Raw genomic sequence first — 27,330 nt, forward strand, 5'->3', positions numbered from 1 at the left:
ACGGGAAAGTGTTGGAGTGTTGATGTTCGGCAGTCCACCAATGGCAGGTGTCAAAGCCTGGTCACACTTAAAACAAAAATATAGACTACTTGCCTGTTGTCTGTGGTAAGTGAGAGGGAGGAACATGTAAAACACAAAGTATGAACAATGAAACTTTAATATATTTACTTTAAACATAAATGAAAATAAAGACAAATCTCGGGGGAATGAAAAGTTCAATGGAATAACAAACATAAATGCAAAGACAATGTAAGACACAATATTACAAAAGTGAAATGTTAATATGGTGCTGAGAATATCAGCTATGGCTGAAACCTCCCTTCGTATATGAGCCAATGAGTTAGTATGCCAGAGAGAGATGTCAACTCTAAGAGCACAAAGAATATTTTGAAGTTGATAGCTGGTCAGGCTCAGACGTCGACTCAGGTAGAGGGCGCTGAGGTGCGGTGTGCAGGTGCGCGGTCGGCGAGTCACCATTCAGGAGCAGGCAAGCTGGTGAATGGTAGTTAGCTGGTTTGATGACGAGCCGGCATGTGGAGGGTGTGTGGAGTGCGGGGATCATGGGTACGTTTTGCCTCCTGGTCAAAACGTTTTGTGCTATCGGTGACGTATCTTGAATGTAGCATCTATTACTTGTAATCCGCTTGACCATCACGACCGGATATAAGGAAGTGATAGCCTAAGCTATTTGAACCACTTCCCCACCGGCACTCGGATAGTAATCTTGGGCATAGCATTTTATCAAATCACCTCATTCTTTGCATTTGTGTTCCTCACGTGTTGCCCCAAAGAATGAGGTGATTTGATAAAATGCTATGCCCAAGATTACTATCCGAGTGCCGGCGGGGAAGTGGTTCAAATAGCTTAGGCTATCACTTCCTTTTGTCCGGTCATGATGGTCAAGCGGATTAAGGTGTCCCTGTACATACCAGTTGCGTTGCTCCTGGCAGTATGGGTTCAAGTCACTTCTGGGGTGTGAGTTTTCAGTTGTATATAGTCCTGGGGACCATTCAGGCTTGTTTGCATTTGTGTTCCTCACGTGTTGCCCCAAAGAATGAGGTGATTTTATAAAATGCTATGCCCAAGATTACTATCCGAGTGCCGGCGGGGAAGTGTTTCAAATAGCTTAGGCTATCACTTCCTTTTGTCCGGTCGTGATGGTCAAGCGGATTAAGGCGTCCCTGTACATACCAGTTGCGTTGCTCCTGGCAGTATGGGTTCGAGTCACTTCTGGGGTGTGAGTTTTCAGTTGTATATAGTCCTGGGGACCATTCAGGCTTGTTTGCATTTGTGTTCCTCATGTGTTGCCCCAAAGAATGAGGTGATTTGATAAAATGCTATGCCCAAGATTACTATCCGAGTGCCGGCGGGGAAGTGGTTCAAATAGCTTAGGCTATCACTTCCTTTTGTCCGGTCGTGATGGTCAAGTGGATTAAGGCGTCCCTGTACATACCAGTTGCGTTGCTCCTGGCAGTATGGGTTCGAGTCACTTCTGGGGTGTGAGTTTTCAGTTGTATATAGTCCTGGGGACCATTCAGGCTTGTTTGCATTTGTGTTCCTCACGTGTTGCCCCAAAGAATGAGGTGATTTGATAAAATGCTATGCCCAAGATTACTATCCGAGTGCCAGCGGGGAAGTGGTTCAAATAGCTTAGGCTATCACTTCCTTTTGTCCGGTCATGATGGTCAAGCGGATTAAGGCGTCCCTGTACATACCAGTTGCGTTGCTCCTGGCAGTATGGGTTCGAGTCACTTCTGGGGTGTGAGTTTTCAGTTGTATATAGTCCTGGGGACCATTCAGGCTTGTTTGCATTTGTGTTCCTCACGTGTTGCCCCAAAGAATGAGGTGATTTGATAAAATGCTATGCCCAAGATTACTATCCGAGTGCCGGCGGGGAAGTGGTTCAAATAGCTTAGGCTATCACTTCCTTTTGTCCGGTCGTGATGGTCAAGCGGATTGAGGCGTCCCTGTACATACCAGTTGCGTTGCTCCTGGCAGTATGGGTTCGAGTCACTTCTGGGGTGTGAGTTTTCAGTTGTATATAGTCCTGGGGACCATTCAGGCTTGTTTGCATACATATATATATATATATATATATATATATATATATATATATATATATATATATATATATATATATATATATATATATATATATATATATATATATATATATATATATATGTCGTACCTAGTAGCCAGAACGCACTTTTCAGCCTACTATGCAAGGCCCGATTTACCTAATAAGCCAAGTTTTCCTGAATTAATATATTTTCTCTAATTTTTTTCTTATGAAATGATAAAACTACCCATTTCATTATGTACGAGGTAAATTTTTTTTATTGGAGTTAAAATTAACATAGATATATGACCAAACCTAACCAACCCTACCTAACCAAACCTAACCTATCTTTATAGGTTAGGTTAGGTTAGGTAGCTTAAAAAATTAGGTTAGGTTAGGTTAGGTAGGTTAGGTAGTCGAAAAACAATTATTTCATGAAAACCTGGCTTATTAGGCAAATCCGGCCTTGCATAGTAGGCTGAGAAGTGCGTTCTGGCTACTAAGTACGACATATATATATATATATATATATATATATATATATATATATATATATATATATATATATATATATATATATATATATATACATATATTTTTATAGAGTACCACCTCTGGCTGGAAGAAGGGGGACCCATAGCCTCGGAGGAAACCACACATAGCGCATTGGAGGGAATGTTGGTCTCCTCCAATACAGTTTCTGTGTGCTTTTCTCCTACCACCCACTTCCTTCTTTTTTTTTCTTTTTTATTTTGCTTAATTGTGTATTTAAAGGTTACAAAACATACAAGACAAATGCCTAAAGTTTATGGATCTCTTAAAGCTCCTCCGTTTCTGGACAGGAACCGAGGACGCAGCAAGCATTTTCCCCTCTGGATCGCCACACTGAGGCGCTGAAGCAAAAAACTGGAAGCCCTTAGGTTTCTGGTGACGTTAATGAGCTTGGAACCCAATTCCTTGAGAAATCCCAAGGCACTCTTGCCCCAAGGGCCATGCGTCTCAGACGCTATGGGAACAAAGAGGTATTGACCTTCCAGTCGCCTGTACTTGAGTGATTTTGCTGTTTCCCTGTGGTTGGCCGCCCCACCTGCTTGATCAGCTCTGAAGTGTACATAGGTGTCAGCCAGGGTGGATACACATGTGTAGTCCCACACCAACTGTCTACCCTCCTTCCATGAGTATATGGTGATGCCATCAGGGCGAAGTGCGGGGAAATCCGGGGTTTGGACCCCTAGGATGTGAGGTTCTTTCTCCGCTGGGCACCCAGCTGAGACGAGGCTTCTCTTGATGATGTCTTTGACCTCGTTGTGTCTTGCATGCCAGCCCTTTGTGCTTCCGCAATGCAGCCCATGCAGTCCGTATTGGTCTGCTTCCACCCTATTGCAAATACACTTGTATTCAGTGTGAATTGGGGCACCAAGGCGGAGGGCCACTGCTACACGAAGGGATTCTGGATCTAGGCGCGTGCCCATTGCTGACATGGGTACTGCCAGGAGGAAGTCTCCTGCATGGGGGGCACGCACTGCTCTGAGGCGGGCTTTCTCCTTGTCTGATGTTGCGACGCTGAGCATGGCATCAGCTACTTTTTCCACTAGAGGGTGGTCCCAGCCGGACTGTTTGTGTTGTTTTGTTGGCTCTATAATAGTTGCTGGGGCTGCAAGAACATCACACTGATTTGAACATTCGGTGAAAGCAGGATCGTGTATTCCTGCTGAATCTCTCAGGGTTGCAGGTAAGATATCTCTGACGAGGTCGTGCGATGCGTGGGAGGAGGAAAGGAAGGCTGGTAGAGCAATTTGGGAGGCTGTGCTGACACCAAGGCCGCCGAGTCTTACAGGAAGGGTTGCTTGCTCCCACTGAGAGTCGTCCAATGGCAGGTTCAGGTCTTTCACCAGCATGGACCTCAGAAGGGTGTCATACACATTTATCTTAGGGCTGCTGTAGGATGGAGAACATCTCAGAAAGTAGGTCAACTTAGGGAGAGACAGGCATATTGTGAGGAGAAAGAAAGCATCATGGGCATCAATCTTGTCAAACCTGTCCAGCGTTCTCTTTAGATTTTTATTAACCTTCCCTATCAGAGTTTTTTCTTAAACTGTTGTGCAATATTATAACTTAAAAATGGGTGAAGTTTGTACATATCAGTACTAACATTAAGAAGATTTGGGCACTGACTGATTAGAGCAGACTCAATGAAATTCCATTCCACGAAACCACCCCAATTGGTAATGCTTTTCGCTCCATTCCAGTTCATAATGTGATCACATAAACTCGTGTGCAGATACAATGCGTTAGACGTTTGGGCAGTTCTAATACTATAAGCATGTTGTGACAACCGCAATTGTAAGGACTTTCCTGTTTGTCCAAGGTACACAAAATCACAATCATTGCAGGGAATCGAATACTCTTTACAATGTTATATTCATATATTGTGTGTTCACGAGGTTTTTCTTTAATCTTTCATACTTATTCTCTGACAGCCTAATCTTCTAAACCTGTTTCTGGTTAATTCTTTCCCTAGAGATGGGTTGGTCAGGTTCCAGGTGTTGGTCTGTACCCTCCCTCTCTTTAGTCAGTCTGGTGTTGACAACGGCTTTAATCATGCCGAAACGTTCACTTCTTTTTCACATTTCTCTGTGGATTTTCCGCATATATATATATATATATATATATATATATATATATATATATATATATATATATATATATATATATATATATATATATATATATATATATATATATATATTAGTATATTTTGGTAGCAGTCTTTCCTGTAGACATATATTATTAAATATGACCGAAAAAGTAAGATTAATAATTCTAACACGAATTTTCTCAATCTTTCGTACATTACGCTTCACTGTTGGAGGTAAATTAAAAATCAATTCTCCAAAATTCATTTTTATTTCTAGTCTGACGCGACACGGGCGCGTTTCGTAAAACTTATTACATTTTCAAAGACTTTAGTTCACAAATACACAACTGAACATACGTATCTCCGATTTTATATCTACATTTGAGTGAGGTGGGAGGGGTGATGTGGCATTAACACAAGACAGAACAAGAGGGGATATTAATAGGGTATTAAAAGTATCAACACAAGACAGAACACAAACAATGGGTATTGAATAGAAGTGTTTGTAGAAAGCCTATTGGTCCATATTTCTTGATGCTTCTATATTGGAGCGGAGTCTTGAGGTGGGTAGAATATAGTTGTGCAATAATTGGCTGTTGATTGCTGGTGTTGACTTCTTGATGTGTAGTGCCTCGCAAACGTCAAGCCGCCTGCTATCGCTGTATCTATCGATGATTTCTGTGTTGTTTACTAGGATTTCTCTGGCGATGGTTTGGTTGTGGGAAGAGATTATATGTTCCTTAATGGAGCCCTGTTGCTTATGCATCGTTAAACGCCTTGAAAGAGATGTTGTTGTCTTGCCTATATACTGGGTTTTTTGGAGCTTACAGTCCCCAAGTGGGCATTTGAAGGCATAGACGACGTTAGTCTCTTTTTAAAGCGTTCTGTTTTGTGACTGGAGAGTTTCTCATGAGAAGGCTGGCCGTTTTTCTGGTTTTATAGTAAATCGTCAGTTGTATCCTCTGATTTTTGTCTGTAGGGATAACGTTTCTATTAACAATATCTTTCAGGACCCTTTCCTCCGGTTTATGAGCTGTGGAAAAGAAGTTCCTGTAAAATAGTCAAATAGGGGGTATAGGTGTTGTGTTAGTTGTCTCTTCAGAGGTTGCATGGCTTTTCACTTTCCTTCTTATGATGTCTTCGATGAAACCATTGGAGAAGCCGTTATTGACTAGGACCTGCCTTACCCTACAGAGTTCTTCGTCGACTTGCTTCCATTCTGAGCTGTGGCTGAGAGCACGGTCGACATATGCGTTAACAACACTCCTCTTGTACCTGTCAGGGCAGTCGCTGTTGGCATTTAGGCACATTCCTATGTTTGTTTCCTTAGTGTAGACTGTAGTGTGGAAACCTCCGCCCTTTTCCATGACTGTTACATCTAGAAAGGGCAGCTTCCCATCCTTTTCCATCTCGTAAGTGAAACGCAGCACGGAACTCTGCTCAAATGCCTCCTTCAGCTCCTGCAGATGTCTGACATCGGGTACCTGTGTAAAAATGTCGTCAACATACCTGCAGTATATGGCCGGTTTCAAGTTCATGTCGACTAAGACTTTTTGCTCGATGGTACCCATGTAGAAGTTTGCAAACAGGACACCTAGGGGAGAACCCATGGCGACCCCATCTACTTGCTTATACATGTGCCCATCCGGGCTCAAGAAGGGTGCCTCTTTAGTACAAGCTTGGAGTAGTTTCCTCAGAATATTTTCTGGCATGTCAAGAGGAGTACAGGCTGGATCACGATACACTCTGTCGGCTATCATTCCGATTGTCTCGTCCACAGGTACGTTGGTAAACAGCGATTCTACGTCCAACGAGGCTCTTATCCCTGTGGCCCGTGTGCCCGCAGTAAGTCAACAAATTCCTTTGGTTCAGTCTTTGAAAATGTAATAAGTTTTACGAAACGCGCCCGTGTCGCGTTAGACTAGAAATAAAAATGAATTTTGGAGAATTGATTTTTAATTTACCTCCAACAGTGAAGCGTAATGTACGAAAGATTGAGAAAATTCGTGTTAGAATTATTAATCTTACTTTTTCGGTCATATTTAATAATATATATATATATATATATATATATATATATATATATATATATATATATATATATATATATATATATATATATATATATATATATATATATATATATATGTCGTACCTAGTAGCCAGAACGCACTTCTCAGCCTACTATGCAAGGCCCGATTTGCCTAATGAGCCAAGTTTTCATGAATTAATGTTTTTTCGACTACCTAACCTACCTAACCTAACCTAACCTAACTTTTTCGGCTGCCTAACCTAACCTAACCCATAAAGGTAGGTTAGGTTAGGTTAGGTAGGGTTGGTTAGGTTCGGTCATATATCTACGTTAATTTTAACACCAATAAAAAGCAAGTGCCCTCATACATAATGAAATGGGTAGCTTCATCATTTCATCAGAAAAAAATAGAGAAAATATATTAATTCAGGAAAATTGGCTTATTAGGCAAATCGGGCCTTGCATAATAGGCTGAGAAGTGCGTTCTGGCTACTAGGTACGACATACATATATATATATATATATATATATATATATATATATATATATATATATATATATATATATATATATATATATATATATATATTGTTACGGTGCCCTCTCCTATCTCTTTCGTTTGCCTGCTTTAAGAGTCATATCAGCTCTCCCTACTGATTCTCTGAGGTTCAGGGAGTCTATTGATATATGTGGCGACTAGACCGGCTGCCAGTTAAGGGAAGGAAGTTACATTATAAGTTGTAAGTAAGGGGAAATTGGCGCCTTGTTATAAAATAAAAGAGTATCCCCTAATGCAGATATGTTCTTTTGGATGGGACAGTAGCCGATCGCGGATTGGCCGACTTAGGTCGCGGGCGACCAGTCAGGGCCCGCCGTGACGTCACCGAGTGCCCCGGGCGGCGCCAACGTCAGAGTTGACCTGGCCTTGGAAGCGAGAGGACGCACCTCAGTCAGCTCTCAAGGATTAGAGGCTCTACAAGCCTTTCTTAGTGGATTAGTGCAGGCTATCGCAGCCCATCAGATATATTGGAGACCCCGCGCTTCTGGGAAGCAAAAAGGAACTAAGTTTATTGAGCGAAAGAGGGCCAAACTTGGAAAATATTCGGCGACGACGCTGGGCGGCGACGCTGGAAGTTGAGGGTCTGAAAAGGTGTGACGGGCAAGCCTAGCTGTGACCGGGTCACATCCACTGAGGGTTTTGGAAGGACGACACCGTGCCTAGGACAAGGAGCAACGCCTTGTGGAAGGGGCGAGTGTGGGAAAATAGTGATTAGCTCAGCGCCTATCGATGAACCAGGATTGGGGTAGCTGAATCTCAGGGATTGGAACGGCGACGACGCGAAGGCTCCACGACACCTGAGGACCTGTGGAACGTTCCTGGATCGTCGAGGATCGACTCAGGAAGCGTGGGAACCTCACACCATCGCGGGACAGGCGTCGTGAGTCAGGAATGTAAGGTAGATCATTTTCCCTCCCATTACCCCTTGTGTGAGTAGGCTAGTTAGGCCACAATATTTACTTATGTATGTGGCAACAGGACATTAATACTTTAGTAGTAGAATAGGCTGCAAGGCAGCTTGTGTCCAGGACTGTCAGAGGGGACAGTGTGTATGGATGACAGGACAGTGAAGAAGAGGCGCCGACGTGGTGAAGAGGCCCTCCTGTGAGAGAGTGTGGGACTCCTGTCTTTCTGCCCAGTTGAAGGAGTGTTGGAGGTCGTGGAAGAAGAGGCTGACGATCTCCAGACTTATTATCCTTATTTTCCATATTCATGTACTACTTGTGATTGTATGTGTGTTCATGTAATTTGCATCAGTAAATTCACACATTTTATCACTGTGTTTAAGTGTGCCTCCATTTATAATATTTCTCTATGAGCATACACGAAGGTTATCATAGTACCACCTAGGGAACACTACGTTCTCTATAGAAGTTCTTATTGCCTGGAGAGTGGTTAAGACAGCACGGACTTATATAAAAGTGTACCCTTTGCCATCCGATCAATATCAGTGCCTGAATGGTGGCAATTAGTAACGTAGTGGCTAGAGAGAGGTAAAGCCACACAGACCTTCCTGGGAGAGTACCCTGGGTCGACAGTCTAGTAGCAGATCTATGGGAGTAGCAACCTTCTGGCTACAAACAATTTATAATACACCCACTGAACTACATTGCTGGGGTGCAGATATAATAACCCAGCTGGCGACTTTGTTAAGAAGAAGATAGAGAAGACAGGCGGGAAAGGAGTTCCTGCAACCTTTTTGTCTAGCAGGCAAGATTCAGGGAGGTTATTGTTATAAGGGAAGCCTGAGTCTTCCTTCACTCCTCCACGGGTCTAGGCCGGAACTGTTAACAGCAGTTTCCCCGTGTTTGACTGAAGGGCTTCCAGGGTGAATCAGTGGCACCCCCCTTTTGTGGTGGAAGCAAAGACCTGCGTAGGTGGGCATTGTTGGTCCTTTCCTGTGTGACCAAGGAGACTCCGGTGAATCCTGGGAGTCAGAGGGGCTGAGTATTTGGGCCTTTTGAGCCCCTAGCAGCTGAGTGCTAGCAGAGCCCCGGCCCACCTCCACGTGACAATATATATATATATATATATATATATATATATATATATATATATATATATATATATATATATATATATATATATATATATATATATATATATATATGTCGTACCTAGTAACCAGAACGCACTTCTCAGCCTACTATGCAAGGGCCGATTTGCCTAATAAGCCAAGTTTTCCTGAATTAATATATTTTCTCTAATTTTTTTCTTATGAAATGATAAAGCTACCCATTTCATTATGTATGAGGTGAATTTTTTTTTATTGGAGTTAAAATTAACGTAGATATATGACCGAACCTAACCAACCCTACCTAACCTAACCTAACCTATCTTTATAGGTCAGGTTAGGTTAGGTAGCCGAAAAAGTTAGGTTAGGTTAGGTTTGGTAGGTTAGGTAGTCGAAAAACAATTAATTCATGAAAACTTGGCTTATTAGGCAAATTGGGCCTTGCATAGTAGGCTGAGAAGTGCGTTCTGGCTACTAGGTACGACATTATATATATATATATATATATATATATATATATATATATATATATATATATATATATATATATATATATATATATATATATATATATATATATATATATATATATATATATATATATATATGTCGTACCTAATAGCCAGAACGCACTTCTCAGCCAACTATTCAAGGCCCGATTTGCCTAATAAGCCAAGTTTTCATGAATTAATGTTTTTTCGTCTACCTAACCTACCTAACCTAACCTAACCTAGCTTTTTTGGGCTACCTAACCTAACCTTACCTATAAATATAGGTTAGGTTAGGTTAGGTAGGGTTGGTTAGGTTCGGTCATATATCTACGTTAATTTTAACTCCAATAAAAAAAAATTGACCTCATACATAGAGAAAAGGGTTGCTTTATCATTTCATAAGAAAAAAAATATAGTAAATATATTAATTCAGGAAAACTTGGCTTATTAGGCAAATCGGGCCTTGAATAGTAGGCTGAGAAGTGAGTTCTGGCTACTAGGTACGACATATATATATATATATATATATATATATATATATATATATATATATATATATATATATATATATATATATATATATATATATATATATATATATATATATATATATATATAACTGAAAACTCACACCCCAGAAGTGACTCGAACCCATACTCCCACAACTGGTATGTACAGGGACGCCTTAATCCGCTTGACCATCACGACCGGACAAAAGGAAGTGATAGCCGAGGCTATATGAACCACTTCCCCGCCGGCACTCGGATGGTAATCTTGGGCATAGCATTTTATCAAATCACCTCATTCTTTGGGGCACACGTGAGGAACACAAATGCAAACAAGCCTGAATGGTCCCCAGGACTATATACAACTGAAAACTCACACCCCAGAAGTGACTCGAACCCATACTCCCACAACTGGTATGTACAGGGACGCCTTAATCCGCTTGACCATCACGACCGGACAAAAGGAAGTGATAGCCGAGGCTATATGAACCACTTCCCCGCCGGCACTCGGATGGTAATCTTGGGCATAGCATTTTATCAAATCACCTCATTCTTTGGGGCACACGTGAGGAACACAAATGCAAACAAGCCTGAATGGTCCCCAGGACTATATACAACTGAAAACTCACACCCCAGAAGTGACTCGAACCCATACTCCCACAACTGGTATGTACAGGGACGCCTTAATCCGCTTGACCATCACGACCGGACAAAAGGAAGTGATAGCCGAGGCTATATGAACCACTTCCCCGCCGGCACTCGAATGGTAATCTTGGGCATAGCATTTTATCAAATCACCTCATTCTTTGGGGCACACGTGAGGAACACAAATGCAAACAAGCCTGAATGGTCCCCAGGACTATATACAACTGAAAACTCACACCCCAGAAGTGACTCGAACCCATACTCCCACAACTGGTATGTACAGGGACGCCTTAATCCGCTTGACCATCACGACCGGACAAAAGGAAGTGATAGCCGAGGCTATATGAACCACTTCCCCGCCGGCACTCGGATGGTAATCTTGGGCATAGCATTTTATCAAATCACCTCATTCTTTGGGGCACACGTGAGGAACACAAATGCAAACAAGCCTGAATGGTCCCCAGGACTATATACAACTGAAAACTCACACCCCAGAAGTGACTCGAACCCATACTCCCACAACTGGTATGTACAGGGACGCCTTAATCCGCTTGACCATCACGACCGGACAAAAGGAAGTGATAGCCGAGGCTATATGAACCACTTCCCCGCCGGCACTCGGATGGTAATCTTGGGCATAGCATTTTATCAAATCACCTCATTCTTTGGGGCACACGTGAGGAACACAAATGCAAACAAGCCTGAATGGTCCCCAGGACTATATACAACTGAAAACTCACACCCCAGAAGTGACTCGAACCCATACTCCCACAACTGGTATGTACAGGGACGCCTTAATCCGCTTGACCATCACGACCGGACAAAAGGAAGTGATAGCCGAGGCTATATGAACCACTTCCCCGCCGGCACTCGGATGGTAATCTTGGGCATAGCATTTTATCAAATCACCTCATTCTTTGGGGCACACGTGAGGAACACAAATGCAAACAAGCCTGAATGGTCCCCAGGACTATATACAACTGAAAACTCACACCCCAGAAGTGACTCGAACCCATACTCCCACAACTGGTATGTACAGGGACGCCTTAATCAGTTTTCAGTTGTATATAGTCCTGGGGACCATTCAGGCTTGTTTGCATTTGTGTTCCTCACGTGTGTCCCAAAGAATGAGGTGATTTGATAAAATGCTATGCCCAAGATTACCATCCGAGTGCCGGCGGGGAAGTGGTTCATATAGCCTCGGCTATCACTTCCTTTTGTCCGGTCGTGATGGTCAAGCGGATTAAGGCGTCCCTGTACATACCAGTTGTGGGAGTATGGGTTCGAGTCACTTCTGGGGTGTGAGTTTTCAGTTGTATATAGTCCTGGGGACCATTCAGGCTTGTTTGCATTTGTGTTCCTCACGTGTGCCCCAAAGAATGAGGTGATTTGATAAAATGCTATGCCCAAGATTACCATCCGAGTGCCGGCGGGGAAGTGGTTCATATAGCCTCGGCTATCACTTCCTTTTGTCCGGTCGTGATGGTCAAGCGGATTAAGGCGTCCCTGTACATACCAGTTGTGGGAGTATGGGTTCGAGTCACTTCTGGGGTGTGAGTTTTCAGTTGTATATAGTCCTGGGGACCATTCAGGCTTGTTTGCATTTGTGTTCCTCACGTGTGCCCCAAAGAATGAGGTGATTTGATAAAATGCTATGCCCAAGATTACCATCCGAGTGCCGGCGGGGAAGTGGTTCATATAGCCTCGGCTATCACTTCCTTTTGTCCGGTCGTGATGGTCAAGCGGATTAAGGCGTCCCTGTACATACCAGTTGTGGGAGTATGGGTTCGAGTCACTTCTGGGGTGTGAGTTTTCAGTTGTATATTGTCCTGGGGACCATTCAGGCTTGTTTGCATTTGTGTTCCTCACGTGTGCCCCAAAGAATGAGGTGATTTGATAAAATGCTATGCCCAAGATTACCATCCGAGTGCCGGCGGGGAAGTGGTTCATATAGCCTCGGCTATCACTTCCTTTTGTCCGGTCGTGATGGTCAAGCGGATTAAGGCGTCCCTGTACATACCAGTTGTGGGAGTATGGGTTCGAGTCACTTCTGGGGTGTGAGTTTTCAGTTGTATATTGTCCTGGGGACCATTCAGGCTTGTTTGCATTTGTGTTCCTCACGTGTGCCCCAAAGAATGAGGTGATTTGATAAAATGCTATGCCCAAGATTACCATCCGAGTGCCGGCGGGGAAGTGGTTCATATAGCCTCGGCTATCACTTCCTTTTGTCCGGTCGTGATGGTCAAGCGGATTAAGGCGTCCCTGTACATACCAGTTGTGGGAGTATGGGTTCGAGTCACTTCTGGGGTGTGAGTTTTCAGTTGTATATAGTCCTGGGGACCATTCAGGCTTGTTTGCATTTGTGTTCCTCACGTGTGCCCCAAAGAATGAGGTGATTTGATAAAATGCTATGCCCAAGATTACCATCCGAGTGCCGGCGGGGAAGTGGTTCATATAGCCTCGGCTATCACTTCCTTTTGTCCGGTCGTGATGGTCAAGCGGATTAAGGCGTCCCTGTACATACCAGTTGTGGGAGTATGGGTTCGAGTCACTTCTGGGGTGTGAGTTTTCAGTTGTATATAGTCCTGGGGACCATTCAGGCTTGTTTGCATTTGTGTTCCTCACGTGTGCCCCAAAGAATGAGGTGATTTGATAAAATGCTATGCCCAAGATTACCATCCGAGTGCCGGCGGGGAAGTGGTTCATATAGCCTCGGCTATCACTTCCTTTTGTCCGGTCGTGATGGTCAAGCGGATTAAGGCGTCCCTGTACATACCAGTTGTGGGAGTATGGGTTCGAGTCACTTCTGGGGTGTGAGTTTTCAGTTGTATATAGTCCTGGGGACCATTCAGGCTTGTTTGCATATATATATATATATATATATATATATATATATATATATATATATATATATATATATATATGTCGTACCTAGTAGCCAGAACGCACTTCTCAGCCTACTATGCAAGGCCTGATTTGCCTAATAAGCCAAGTTTTCATGAATTAATGTTTTTTCAACTACCTAACCTACCTAACCTAACCTAACCTAACTTTTTCGGCTACCTAACCTAACCTAACCTATAAAGATAGGTTAGGTTAGGTTAGGTAGGGTTGGTTAGGTTCGGTCATATATCTACGATAATTTTAATTCCAATAAAATAAAATTGACCTCATACATAATGAAATCTGTAGCTTTATCATTTTATATGAAAAAGTTAGAGAAAATATATTAATTCAAGAAAACTTGGCTTATTAGGCAAATCGGGCCTTGCATAGTAGGCTGAGAAGTGCGTTCTGGCTACTAGGTACGACATATATATATATATATATATATATATATATATATATATATATATATATATATATATATATATATATATATATTTTATCAAATCACCTCATTCTTTGGGGCACACGTGAGGAACACAAATGCGAACAAGCCTGAATGGTCCCCAGGACTATATGCAACTGAAAACTCACACCCTAGAAGCGACTCGAACCCATACTGCCAGGAGCAACGCAACTGGTATGTACAGGACGCCTTAATCCACTTGACCATCATGACCGGACAAATGGAGGTGATAGCCGATGAGGTGATAACACAAGAATTCAGTGAATCACCAGATGAAATTAGCTATCTCTAACATAAATTTAGTTCAATTATATGGTTCTAACATAAATTAGTAGGTCCAGTTAACTGAATCTCCCATAAACTAGCGGGTCCAATTACCTGACTCTGACGTGAATCAGCAGGTCCAACTAGCTGGCAATGACTTAAATCAACATATCCAATAGACTGAAAATTGCATTGAACTTCAAAAAAATTGATAACAATGACTTGTGTCCAGAAAGTCTTTGCTAAAACTAATAGGAACCTTGAATGTGCAATGTTCTGATAATGACATAATCATCAAGTCCAATCTTGTGACAATGACATCAGTCAAGTCCAATCTTGTGACAATGATATCAGTCAACAAGTCCAATCTTGTGACAATGACATCAGTCAACACGTCCAATCTTGTGACAATGATATCAGTCAACAAGTCCAATCTTGTGACAATGACATCAGTCAACACGTCCAATCTTGTGACAATGACATCAGTCAACAAGTCCAGTCTTGTGACAATGACATCAGTCAACAAGTCCAATCTTGTGACAATGACACCAGTCAGTAAGTCCAATCTTGTGACAATGACATCAGTCAACAAGTCCAATCTTGTGACAATGACATCAATCAACAAGTCCAATCTTGTGACAATGACATCAATCAACAAGTCCAATCTTGTGACAATATCAATCAACAAGTCCAATCTTGTGACAATGAGGATGGAGGGCCGGGTGTGGTGTCCTAATAAGGGATTATACGGAGTTTGGGACTGTGGACAGGATAATTGAACTCCGGCTTAGTAATTATATATCATCCACACAAGCTGAACTGCAGGCCATTCTGGCGTGTTTGGAGGAAGTACGTCATGACGACAAAAATGTTTTTGTATTTGTCGATAGCCGAGGAGCACTGGAGTCCTTAAACAGTCGAAACCCAGTCTTCATGTCTATAGTTGAGGATTGTAAGAGAAGAATAACTGAGATACAGCTGAAAGGTCATAGTGTGAAATTCATGTGGATTCCATCTCATGTTGGAATAGTGCTCAACGAGGTGGCGGATGACTTGGCCAAACGTGCCACATCAAAACCACAAGTTGACATTGAATGTGAATTCACAATGAGACAAATAAGAAGCAAAATCAGAAATATTCAGGCACAGGCGGGAGTGGAGAGGAGAGGGATAATGTATGAGAGAAGTCTAACCATGCAACACTACATGTATGTGAGTCAAAACACCCATTTCACTTATGGTAAAAGGAGAAATGCTTGGAGTGACTCTGTGTACATGCGGCTCAGGCTTGGGTACAAATATTACTGGGAATATGGGATAGATGTTCATGATAATGACACGAAGTGTAAACTATGTGGTATGTTAAGGTCTCACACCCTTGCCCATTATGTTCTTGATTGTCCGTTGATTAATGTATATAGAAACACTGAGATAAGGACTGTTCCTGAGCAAATGGCCTGGATGTGTCACAAAGGAAAGGTTGATGATATTCTTGAGAGATATAAGAATTTTGCACCAAGACTGTAATATTTTGTTGAATTATCCGTATAACTAGGTCATAAAAGTATTTGTGTACGTCTGATACCATACTACTTGTGAAGGAGGAAATGTACATGTTTATCTCTCAGAATGTTTGGTAACAGGTTTATTGTTTGTGATGTGTGTCTATGTATGTACTAACACGTTGTACTGAACGGGGTGAGAATAGCTTGAGCTACCTCATCCCTTTGTGTGTATTTTACCTCAATAAACTTATTTCAATTTCAATGACATCAATCAACAAGTCCAATCTTGTGACAATGACATCAGTCAACAAGTCCAATCTTGTGACAATGACATCAATCAACAAGTCTAATCATGTGGCAATGACATCAATCAACATCCGTCCTGCCATGCAGGGATTCGAACCCGCAACTCCTGATTGTGAGTCGAGAACGAACATGAATCAACAAGTCGACTCTTCTGACAATGACACGAATCATCACGATCAATTAAACAGACACAATCATGAATAAACAAGTCCAATTAGTTTAATGATACTTGAAGAAACGTATCTAGGAATCAACAGGGTCAATTAACTAACATTAAGATGAATCAACAGGGGACCAATTAACTGACACAAGCATGAATCAACAGAACCAATTAGCTGACACAAGCATAAACCAACAGAACCAATTAGCTGACACTAGCATGAATCAACAGAGCCAATTAGCTGACACTAGCATGAATCAACAGTACCAATTAGCTGACACAAGCATGAATCAACAGGGGGCCAATAAGCTGACACTAGCATGAATCAACAGAAACAATTAGCTGACGGTGATCTCTCTCTCTCAACAGGTCCGACAAGGCAGGTGTGGGCGGCTGCGGGCGGCGCAGCAGACCTGCCGTGTAACCTCACCTCCCCCGTGTCCAGGGACTCCCCCCGCCTCGTCCTCTGGTACAAGCAGGGTGTCCACAAGCCAATCTACAGGTCAGTTTATCTCTGAAATGTTGGGGTTTTCTCCCTGAGAGAGAGAGAGAGAGAGAGAGAGAGAGAGAGAGAGAGAGAGAGAGAGAGAGAGAGAGAGAGAGAGAGAGAGAGAGAGAGAGAGAGAGAGGGAGCGGAAGAGAAGGAGAGAGGGAGAGAGAGAGAGAGAGAGAGAGAGAGAGAGAGAGAGAGAGAGAGAGAGAGAGAGAGAGAGAGAGAGAGAGAGAGAGAGAGAGAGAGAGAGAGAGAATGTTAGGGAGAGTGAGAGAGAGAGAGAGAGAGGGGGAGAGAGAGAGAGAGAAGGAGAGAGGGTGAGAGAGAGAGAGAGAGAGAGAGAGAGAGAGAGAGAGAGAGAGAGAGAGAGAGAGAGAGAGAGAGAGAGAGAGAGAGGGGGGGGGGGAGAGAGAGAGAGAGAGGGAGAGAGGGAGAGAGAGAGAGAGAGAGAGAGAGAGAGAGAGAGAGAGAGAGAGAGAGAGAGAGAGAGAGAGAGAGAGAGAGAGAGAGAGAGAGAGAGAGAGAGAGAGAGAGTGAGAGGGAGAGGGAGAGAGCGATCGATAGAGAGAGATACACACATACACACACACATACACACACACACACACATACACACACACACACACACACACACACACACACACACACACACACACACACACACACACACACACACACACACACACACACACACACACACACACACACACATACACACACACACACACCCTTACTGTGCCTTACGACACTAGAAAGAAGAAGGGAGAGGGGGACATGATAGGAACGTATAAAATAGTCAGAGGGATTGACAGAGTGGACATAGACGAAATGTTCACACGGAGTAGAAACAGAACGAGGGGACATGGATGGAAGCTTGAAACTCAGATGAGTCACAGAGATGTTAGGAAGTTTTCTTTTAGCGTGAGAGTAGTGGGAAAATGGAATGCACTTCAGGAACAGGTTGTGGAAGCAAATACTATTCATAATTTTAAAACCAGGTATGATAGGGAAATGGGACAGGAGTCATTGCTGTAAACAACCGATGCTCGAAAGGCGGGATCCAAGAGTCAATGCTCGATCCTGCAGACACAACTAGGTGAGTACACACGCACACACACACACACACACACACACACACACACACACACACACACACACACACACACACACACACACACACACACACACACACACACACACACACACACACACACACACACACACACACACACACACACACACACACACACACACACACACACACACACACACACACACACACACATACACACACACACACACACACACACACACACACACACACACACACACACACACACACGCCAGCCGCCCTGTGAACGACGAACGACATTTATACTGTTAGATGCTTCCTAGATTTAATAGTGTGATGGTTGTCTTCATCGGCCACTCTGAGTCTCATTGGTTACGGTTTATTCCTCAGTCACTTGGACAACATTCTTTTTATAGTTTCCGTACCCTTGGAATCACTAGCTAGATCTTATACCTGTTACCTACCCAGTCACTAAGACCACTTGCAGTTACCCGCTCAGTCACCACGTCAGATAATGACTGTCAGAAATGTCGTTATAACAACTGCAACCGTCGAATTAATTGTCTATAACGTAACCGTACGAGAGTTGCATCATCACCAGACCAATTAACTAGTCATCTACAAAACAGCATATTCCCTTTTTCGTACGACCCAGTGTCCATACGAACCAGTGTCCGTACGACCCAGTGTCCGTACGACCCAGTGTCCGTACGACCCAGCGTGCCTAAAACCCAGTGCCTGTACGACCCAGTGTCCGTACGACCAAGCGTGAATAAGACGTAGTGTCTGTACGACCCAGTGTCTGTATGACCCAGCGTGCCTAAGACCCAGTGTCTGTACGACCCAGTGTCTGTACGACCCAGTGTCCCAACGACCCAGTGTCTGTACGACCCAGTGTCTGTACGACCCAGCGTGCCTTAGACCCAGTGTCTGTACGACCCAGCGTGCCTAAGACCCAGTGTCTGTACGACCCAGCGTGCCTAAGACCCAGTGTCTGTACGACCTAGCGTGCCTAAGACCCAGTGTCCCTACGACCCAGTATCCATACGACCCGGTGTCTGTACGACCCAGTGTCCGTACGAACCAGCGTGCCTAAGATCCAGTATCCGTACGACACAGTGTCTGTACGACCCAGTGTCCGTACGACCCAGCGTGCCTAAGAACCAGTGTCTGTACGACCCAGCGTGCCTTAGAACCAGTGTCTGTACGACCCAGCGTGCCTAAGAACCAGTGTCTGTACGACCCAGCGTGCCTAAGACCCAGTGTCCGTACGACCCAGTGTACGTACGACCCAATGTCCGTACGACGCAGTGTCCGTACGACCCAGTGCACGTACGACCCAATGTCCGTACGACCCAGTGTACGTACGACCCAGTGTTCGTACGACCCAGCGTGCCTAAGACCCAGTGTCTGTACGACCCAGTGTCCGTACGACCCAGTGTGCCTAACACCCAGTGTCCTTACGACCCAATGTCCGTACGACCCATTGTCCCTACGACCCAGTGTTTGTACGACCCAGCGTGCCTAAGACCCAGTGTCTGTACGACCCGATGTCCGTCGACCCAGTGTCCGTAGGACCCGATGTCCGTACGACCCAGCGTGCCTAAGACCCAGTGTCCCTACACACCAGTGTCCGTACAACCCAGTGTCCCTACGACCCAATGTCCGTACGACCTAGTGTCCCTACGATCCAGTGTCCGTACGACCCAGTGTCCCTACGACCCAGTGTCCGTATGACCCAGTGTCCGTACGACCCAGCGTCAGTACGACCCAGTGTCCGTATGACCCAGTGTCCGTACGACCCAGCGTCAGTACGACCCAGTGTCCGTATGACCCAGTGTCCATATGACCCAGTGTCCGTATGACCCAGTGTCCGTATGACCCAGTGTTCGTATGACCCAGTGTCCGTATGACCCAGTGTTCGTATGACCCAGTGTCCGTATGACCCAGTGTCCGTATGACCCAGTGTCCGTACGACTCAGTTTCCATATGACACAATATCCGTACGACCCAGTGTCTGTACGACCCCGTGTTCGTACGACCCAGTGTCCGACCGACCCAGTGACTGTACAACATTGTGTTCGTACTACTAAATTGGACTACGTTGGACCCAAGGCCTAACTGGGTTTCTCGTGTCCCGGGTGTTTAGGTATCCTATACATGTGTGCATAATCCCTCACCTGCATCCGGTATCTCACGGGTGTCCTATAATCCCACACCTGCACCTGGGAACCCACGCGTGTCCCATAATCCCACACCTGCATCTGGGAACCCACGCGTGTCCCATAATCCCACACCTGCATCTGGGAACCCACGCGTGTCCCATAATCCCACACCTGCATCTGGGAACCCACGCGTGTCCCATAATCCCACACCTGCATCTGGGAACCCACGGGTGTGACACACAATCCCACACCTGCAGCTGGGAACCTACAGGTGTCCCATAATCTCACATCTGCATCTGGGAACCCACGGGTGTATCACACAATCCCACACCTGCATCTGGGAACCCACGGGTGTGTCACACAATCCCACACCTGCATCTGGGAACCCACGGGTGTGTCACACAATCTCACACTTGCATCTGGAAACCCACGGGTGCATCTCATAATTCTACACCTGCATCTGGGAACCCAAGGGTGTCCCATATTCCCACACCTGCATCTGGGAACCCACGGGTGTGTCACACAATCACACACCTGCATCTGGGAACCCATGGGTGTCGCACAATCCCACACCTGCAACTGGAAACCCACGGGTGCATCCCATAATTCTACACCTGCATCTAGGAACCCACGGGTGTCCTATAATCCCACACCTGCGTCTAAGATCCTACTGGTGTGTCCCATAATCTCACACCTGCGTCTGGGATCCTACGAGTGTCCCATAATCCCAGAACTGCGTCTGGGATCCCACTGGTGTCCCATAATCCCACACACAGATGTGGGATGTCACACGTGTGCCTGTTAATTGCCAATATACTCTTTCTTTCGTAATTCTGAATTGGGTGTCTATCATTAAATACTTTGTTGCACAGTATTGCTAGTGCTATCTTCGTTTCGCCCATGGTTATAAGGAATGATATCTGGAATGATTCCTTTGGCAGCCTGAGAGAACCTTCTGCCCAATTCTCCAATCCTCGCTAATCAGTCGGTCTGCTATTTCTCTTTTACCATCCTGGCACTCTCTGGTCACACTCCTTGGGTGTGCTGAGCATAAACACTGCATTGTTTATGAGGTCTGATAGTTTTGTTTCTGTGAGAGCAATTACGTCTGTGTTTTTGTTCTCACCTATTTGTGTTTACGGGGGTTGAGCTCTGGCTCTTTGGTCCCGCCTCTCAACCGTCAATCAACAGGTGTACAGATTCCTGAGCCTATTGGGATCTATCATATCTACACTTGAAATTGTGTATGGAGTCAGTCTCCGCCACATCACTTCCTAATGCATTCCATTTGCCAACTACTCTGACACTAAAAAAGTTCTTTCTAATATCTCTGTGGCTCATTTGGGCACTCAGTTTCCACCTGTGTCCCCTAGTGCGTGTGCCCCTTGTGTTAAATAGCCTGTCTTTATCAATACTGTCGATTCCTTTGAGAATCTTGAATGTGGTGATCAAACCCCCCCTAACTCTTCTGTCTTCCAACGAAGTGAGGTTTAATTCCCGTAGTCTCTCCTCGTAGCTCATACCTCTCAGCTCGGGTATTAGTCTGGTGGCAAACCTTTGAACCTTTTCCAGTTTAGTCTTGTTTGACTAGATATGGACTCCATGCTCGAGCCGCATACTCCAGGATTGGTCTGACATTTTGTGGTATATAATGTTCTGAAAGATTCCTTACACAAGTTTCTAAAGGCCGTTCTTATGTTAGCCAACCTGGCATATGCTGCTGCTGTTATCCTCTTGATATGAGCTTCAGGGGACAGGTCTGGCGTTATATACGCCCCAGGTCTTTCTCTCTCTCTGACTCATGAAGTATTTCATCTTCCAAATGATACCTTGTATCTGGTCTCCTGCTTCCTACCCCTATCTTCATTACCTTACATTTGCTTGGGTTAAACTCAAACAGCCATTTGTTCGACCATTCCTGCAGCTTGTCTAGGTCTTCTTGAAGCCTCAAGCCGTCCTCCTCTGTCTTAATCCTTCTCAAAATTTTCGCGTCGTCAGCAAACATTGAAAGGAATGAGTCTACACCCTCTGGGAGATCATTTACGTATATCAGAAACATGATAGGTCCGAGTACAGAGCCCTATGGGACTCCACTGGTGACTTCACGCCAATCTGAGATCTCACCCTTCACTGTAACTCTCTGCTTCCTATTGCTTAGGTACTCCCTTATCCACTGGAGCGCCCTACCAGTTACTCCTGCCTGTTTTTCCAGCTTATGCATCAACCTTTTATGGGGTACTGTATCAAAGATGTGCGTGTGTGTGTGTGTGTGTGTGTGTGTGTGTGTGTACTCACCTATATGTACTCACCTATATGTGCTTGCAGGATCGAGCATTGACTCTTGGATCCCGCCTTTCTAGCTATCGGTTGTTTACAGCAATGACTCCTGTCCCATTTCCCTATCATACCTAGTTTTAAAAGTATGAATAGTATTTGCTTCCACAACCTGTTCCCCAAGTGCATTCCATTTTTCTACTACTCTCACGCTAAAAGAAAACTTCCTAACATCTCTGTGACTCATCTGAGTTTCCAGTTTCCACCCATGTCCCCTCGTTCTGTTATTATTACGTGTGAACATTTCATCTATTTCCACTTTGTCAATTCCCCTGAGTATTTTATATGTCCCTATCATATCTCCTCTCTCCCTTCTTTTCTCTAGTGTCGTAAGGTTCAGTTCCTTCAGCCGCTCTTCATATCCCATCCCTCGTAGCTCTGGGACAAGCCTCGTCGCAAACCTCTGAACCTTCTCCAGTTTCTTTATGTGTTTCTTCAGGTGGGGGCTCCATGATGGCGCGGCATACTCTAAGACGGGTCTCACGTAGGCAGTGTAAAGCGCCCTAAAAGCTTCCTCATTTAGGTTTCTGAATGAAGTTCTAATTTTCGCCAGTGTAGAGTACGCTGCTGTCGTTATCCTATTTATATGTGCCTCAGGAGTTAGATTAGGTGTCACATCCACTCCCAGGTCTCTTTCTCGAATCGTTACAGGTAGGCTGTTCCCCTTCATTGTGTACTGTCCCTTTGGTCTCCTGTCACCTGATCCCATTTCCATAACTTTACATTTACTGGTGTTAAACTCCAGTAGCCATTTCCCTGACCATCTCTGCAGCCTGTTTAAGTCCTCTTGGAGGATCCTACAATCCTCGTCTGTCACAACTCTTCTCATTAATTTTGCGTCATCTGCAAACATTGACATGTTTGATTCCACTCCTGTAAACATATCATTTACGTAAATTAGAAAGAGGATTGGTCCCAGCACCGATCCTTGAGGTACTCCACTTGTTACTGTTCGCCAGTCCGACTTTTCGCCCCTTACCATTACCCTCTGGCTCCTTCCTGTTAGGTAGTTCTTCACCCATACTAGGGCCTTTCCGCTTACTCCTGCCTGCCTCTCAAGTTTGTATAGCAGTCTCATGTGCGGTACCGTATCAAAGGCCTTTTGGCAGTCAAGAAATATGCAGTCTGCCCAGCCTTCTCTGTCCTGCCTTATCCTTGTTACTTTATCATAGAATTCTAAAAGGTTTGTTAGGCATGATTTCCCTGTCCAGAACCCATGTTGGTGCTTGTTTACAAACCCAATGCTCTCCAGGTGCTCAACAAGTCTTAGCCTAATTATTCTTTCAAGTATTTTGCAGGGGATGCTTGTCAGTGATACGGGTCTGTAGTTAAGTGCCTCCTCCCTATCACCCTTTTTGAAAATCGGTACGACATTTGCCTCCTTCCAGCAACTGGGCAATTCTCCCGACATAAGTGACTCATTAAAGATCATTGCCAGAGGCACGCTGAGAGCCTGCGCTGCCTCTTTGAGTATCCACGGTGATACTTTGTCTGGTCCAACAGCTTTATTTGCATCCAGTGTTGTCAACTGTTTCATTACATCCTCTGCTGTCACCTCTATATCCGATAGTCTTTCATCTTGGGTAATCTCTTCTAACAATGGGAGCTGCTCAGGCTCGGTTGTGAACACTCCATGGAATTTTGCATTCAGTACCTCGCAGATTTCCTTGTCGCTTTCTGTATATGCCCCTTCTGTTTTCCTCAGTCTTGTCACTTGGTCATTTACCGACATCTTCCTTCTTATATGGCTATGTAGTAATTTTGGTTGCTTTTTCGCTTTGACTGCAATATCGTTCTCATAATTTCTTTCCGACACTCGTCTTATGTTAATGTAATCATTCCTAGCTCTGTTACATCTAATCCTGTTGTCCTCTGTCCTTTGTCTTCTGTACTTCCTCCACTCCCTCCTGCTTCTCACCTTTGCTTCCTGACACTGTCTATTAAACCATGGGTTATTATATTCCCTCCTGCTTTTTTCCTTTATTGTTGGAATAAATCTATCTTCAGCCTCCTTGCATTTCAATATGACTTGGTTCATCATACCTTGCACTGTTTTTCCTCTAAGTTCTTCCTCCCACTGCACTTCTCCCAGGTAGTCCCTTATCCTTCTGTAGTCCCCTTTTCTGTAATCAAGTCTCCTTTCCCGGACCTCTTGTCCTTTGGTCACAATTTTAAGCTCCATCATGTAGTCAAAGACTAGGACACAATGGTCACTAGCTCCTAGTGGTGTGTGTGTGTGTGTGTGTGTGTGTGTGTGTGTGTGTGTGTGTGTGTGTGTGTGTGTGTGTGTGTGTGTGTGTGTGTGTGCGTGTGCGTAAATCATGAAAATTAACACGTGATGACAAATGTGACAGTGTCAGACCACAAAAGAAGAATTGAAACTGGAATTTTCTTTAGTACTTTCGTATTTAATAACACATCTTTTGAAAGATGAAGATGTATTATTAAAATTGTATCTTCCATTGTTCTGAAGATGTATTATTAAATACGAAAGTACTTAAGAAAATTCCAGTTTCAATTATATATATATATATATATATATATATATATATATATATATATATATATATATATATATATATATATATATATATATATATATATATATATATATGTCGTACCTAGTAGCCAGAATGCACTTCTCTGCCTACTATGCAAGGCCCGATTTGCCTAATAAGCCAAGTTTTCATGAATTAATTGTTTTTCTACTACCTAACCCAACCTAACTAATTAAGATAGGTTACGTTAGGTTAGGTAAGGTTGGTTAGGTTCGGTCATATATCTACGTTAATTTTAACTCCAATAAAAAAAAATTGACCTCATACATAATGAAATGGGTAGCTTTATCATTTCATAAGAAAAAAATTAGAGAAAATATATTAATTCAGTAAAACTTGGCTTATTAGGCAAATCGGGCCTTGCATAGTAGGCTGAGAAGTGAGTTCTGGCTACTAGGTACGACATATATATATATATATATATATATATATATATATATATATATATATATATATATATATATATATATATATATATATATATATATATATATATATCCCATGGTCCACACCTACACTTATGAATTAACCTGTACAAATTATCTTATATTAAGTTATGTTGTATTCAAAGCTAAATTCCAATCAATGTCATCTTACTTTTTAACAAGGTATTATATTTTGCATATATTTCATACTTGCATTATTATACAATGAGAAGTTCTCTAATAGATAAAAAAGACATTTTTTTGGGGGGGGGGAGGGGGGTTAGGGGATTTATGTATAATTGGTTATTGTTGAGCATCCAACACTCGTTGTGGTTATGTTGCTTGAGTGGACTGTTAACACTGCATCACACAGTTTGCTTGCTTGAGTGGACTGTTAACACTGCATAACGCAGTTTGCTTGCTTGAGTGGACTGTTAACACCGCATAACGCAGTTTGCTTGCTTGAGTGGACTGTTAACACTGCATAACGCAGTTTGCTTGCTTGAGTGGACTGTTAACACTGCATCACACAGTTTGCTTGCTTGAGTGGACTGTTAACACTGCATAACGCAGTTTGCTTGCTTGAGTGGACTGTTAACACCGCATAACGCAGTTTGCTTGCTTGAGTGGACTGTTAACACTGCATAACGCAGTTTGCTTGCTTGAGTGGACTGTTAACACTGCATCACACAGTTTGCTTGCTTGAGTGGACTGTTAACACTGCATAACGCAGTTTGCTTGCTTGAGTGGACTGTTAACACTGCATCACACAGTTTGCTTGCTTGAGTGGACTGTTAACACTGCATAACGCAGTTTGCTTGCTTGAGTGGACTGTTAACACTGCATAACACAGTTTGCTTGCTTGAGTGGACTGTTAACACTTCATCACACAGTTTGCTTGCTTGAGTGGACTGTTAACACTTCATCACACAGTTTGCTTGCTTGAGTGGACTGTTAACACTTCATCACACAGTTTGCTTGCTTGAGTGGACTGTTAACACTGCATAACACAGTTTGCTTGCTTGAGTGGACTGTTAACACTGCATAACACAGTTTGCTTGCTTGAGTGGACTGTTAACACCGCATCACACAGTTTGCTTGCTTGGGTGGCTTATGTTAGCTAGAGGAAACACCCAAACACAAATTTACATTTATAACACTTGAAGAATTTAACCACATTGCATAAATAGTGGTTGTATAGAACAAACAAATACTGTTCCCACTAAGTAACCATTGTAATTGATCCTTCGTATGTCTTACTATTACTATAGCTCTCTAAAAGGAAATTAATCAATGCACTAAAAGCTAATTTTATTATTAAATCACTAATCTGTTTAAAAATCACATCCAATTTGCTCGACTCCCTGTTGTGATCTCTAGCACTTATATCAGATTAATCTGTTCAGTTTATGAATGGTGGCAGCGGTGGGTTTAATGGCATGAAACGCCACTGGTTTAATGCAAGTGGCCAAACCCATGTGGTTGTTTTCCCTGGCACTAGACCACAACAGAGGCTCGAACGTGTTTTCATGCAAACCTATCCGGTCAAAACCACCCCCCCCCCTTCCACTAATATCTTATCTGGTAAAGCAGAGACATTATATATTATGCAGTTTCTTAGATTATGGAACCACAATACAAAATTAATAATGAATTAAGGAAGTATATCTTTCCCATAAGGCATTCTGGATTACATGATGCAGTTTCATGATTAGTCAAAAACTTTCTTCAGAAGAGATTCGAAACAAA

At 43.5% G+C, this 27,330-nt stretch overlaps 1 protein-coding gene across 1 annotated transcript in view; it reads left to right on the forward strand.

Moving 5' to 3' along the window:
- LOC123758527 (uncharacterized) overlaps positions 1-27,330 on the forward strand; it is a 489,534-nt gene that overhangs the window by 228,594 nt on the left and 233,610 nt on the right. Inside the window, exon 2 of the mRNA XM_069322956.1 lies at positions 16,904-17,036. Coding sequence (XP_069179057.1) covers positions 16,904-17,036 — 133 coding nt within the window. The remainder of the gene's footprint in view (positions 1-16,903; positions 17,037-27,330) is intronic.

This window comes from Procambarus clarkii, chromosome 11 (genome assembly GCF_040958095.1).
Source record: "Procambarus clarkii isolate CNS0578487 chromosome 11, FALCON_Pclarkii_2.0, whole genome shotgun sequence".
In the NCBI taxonomy this organism is placed as follows: domain Eukaryota; kingdom Metazoa; phylum Arthropoda; class Malacostraca; order Decapoda; family Cambaridae; genus Procambarus; species Procambarus clarkii.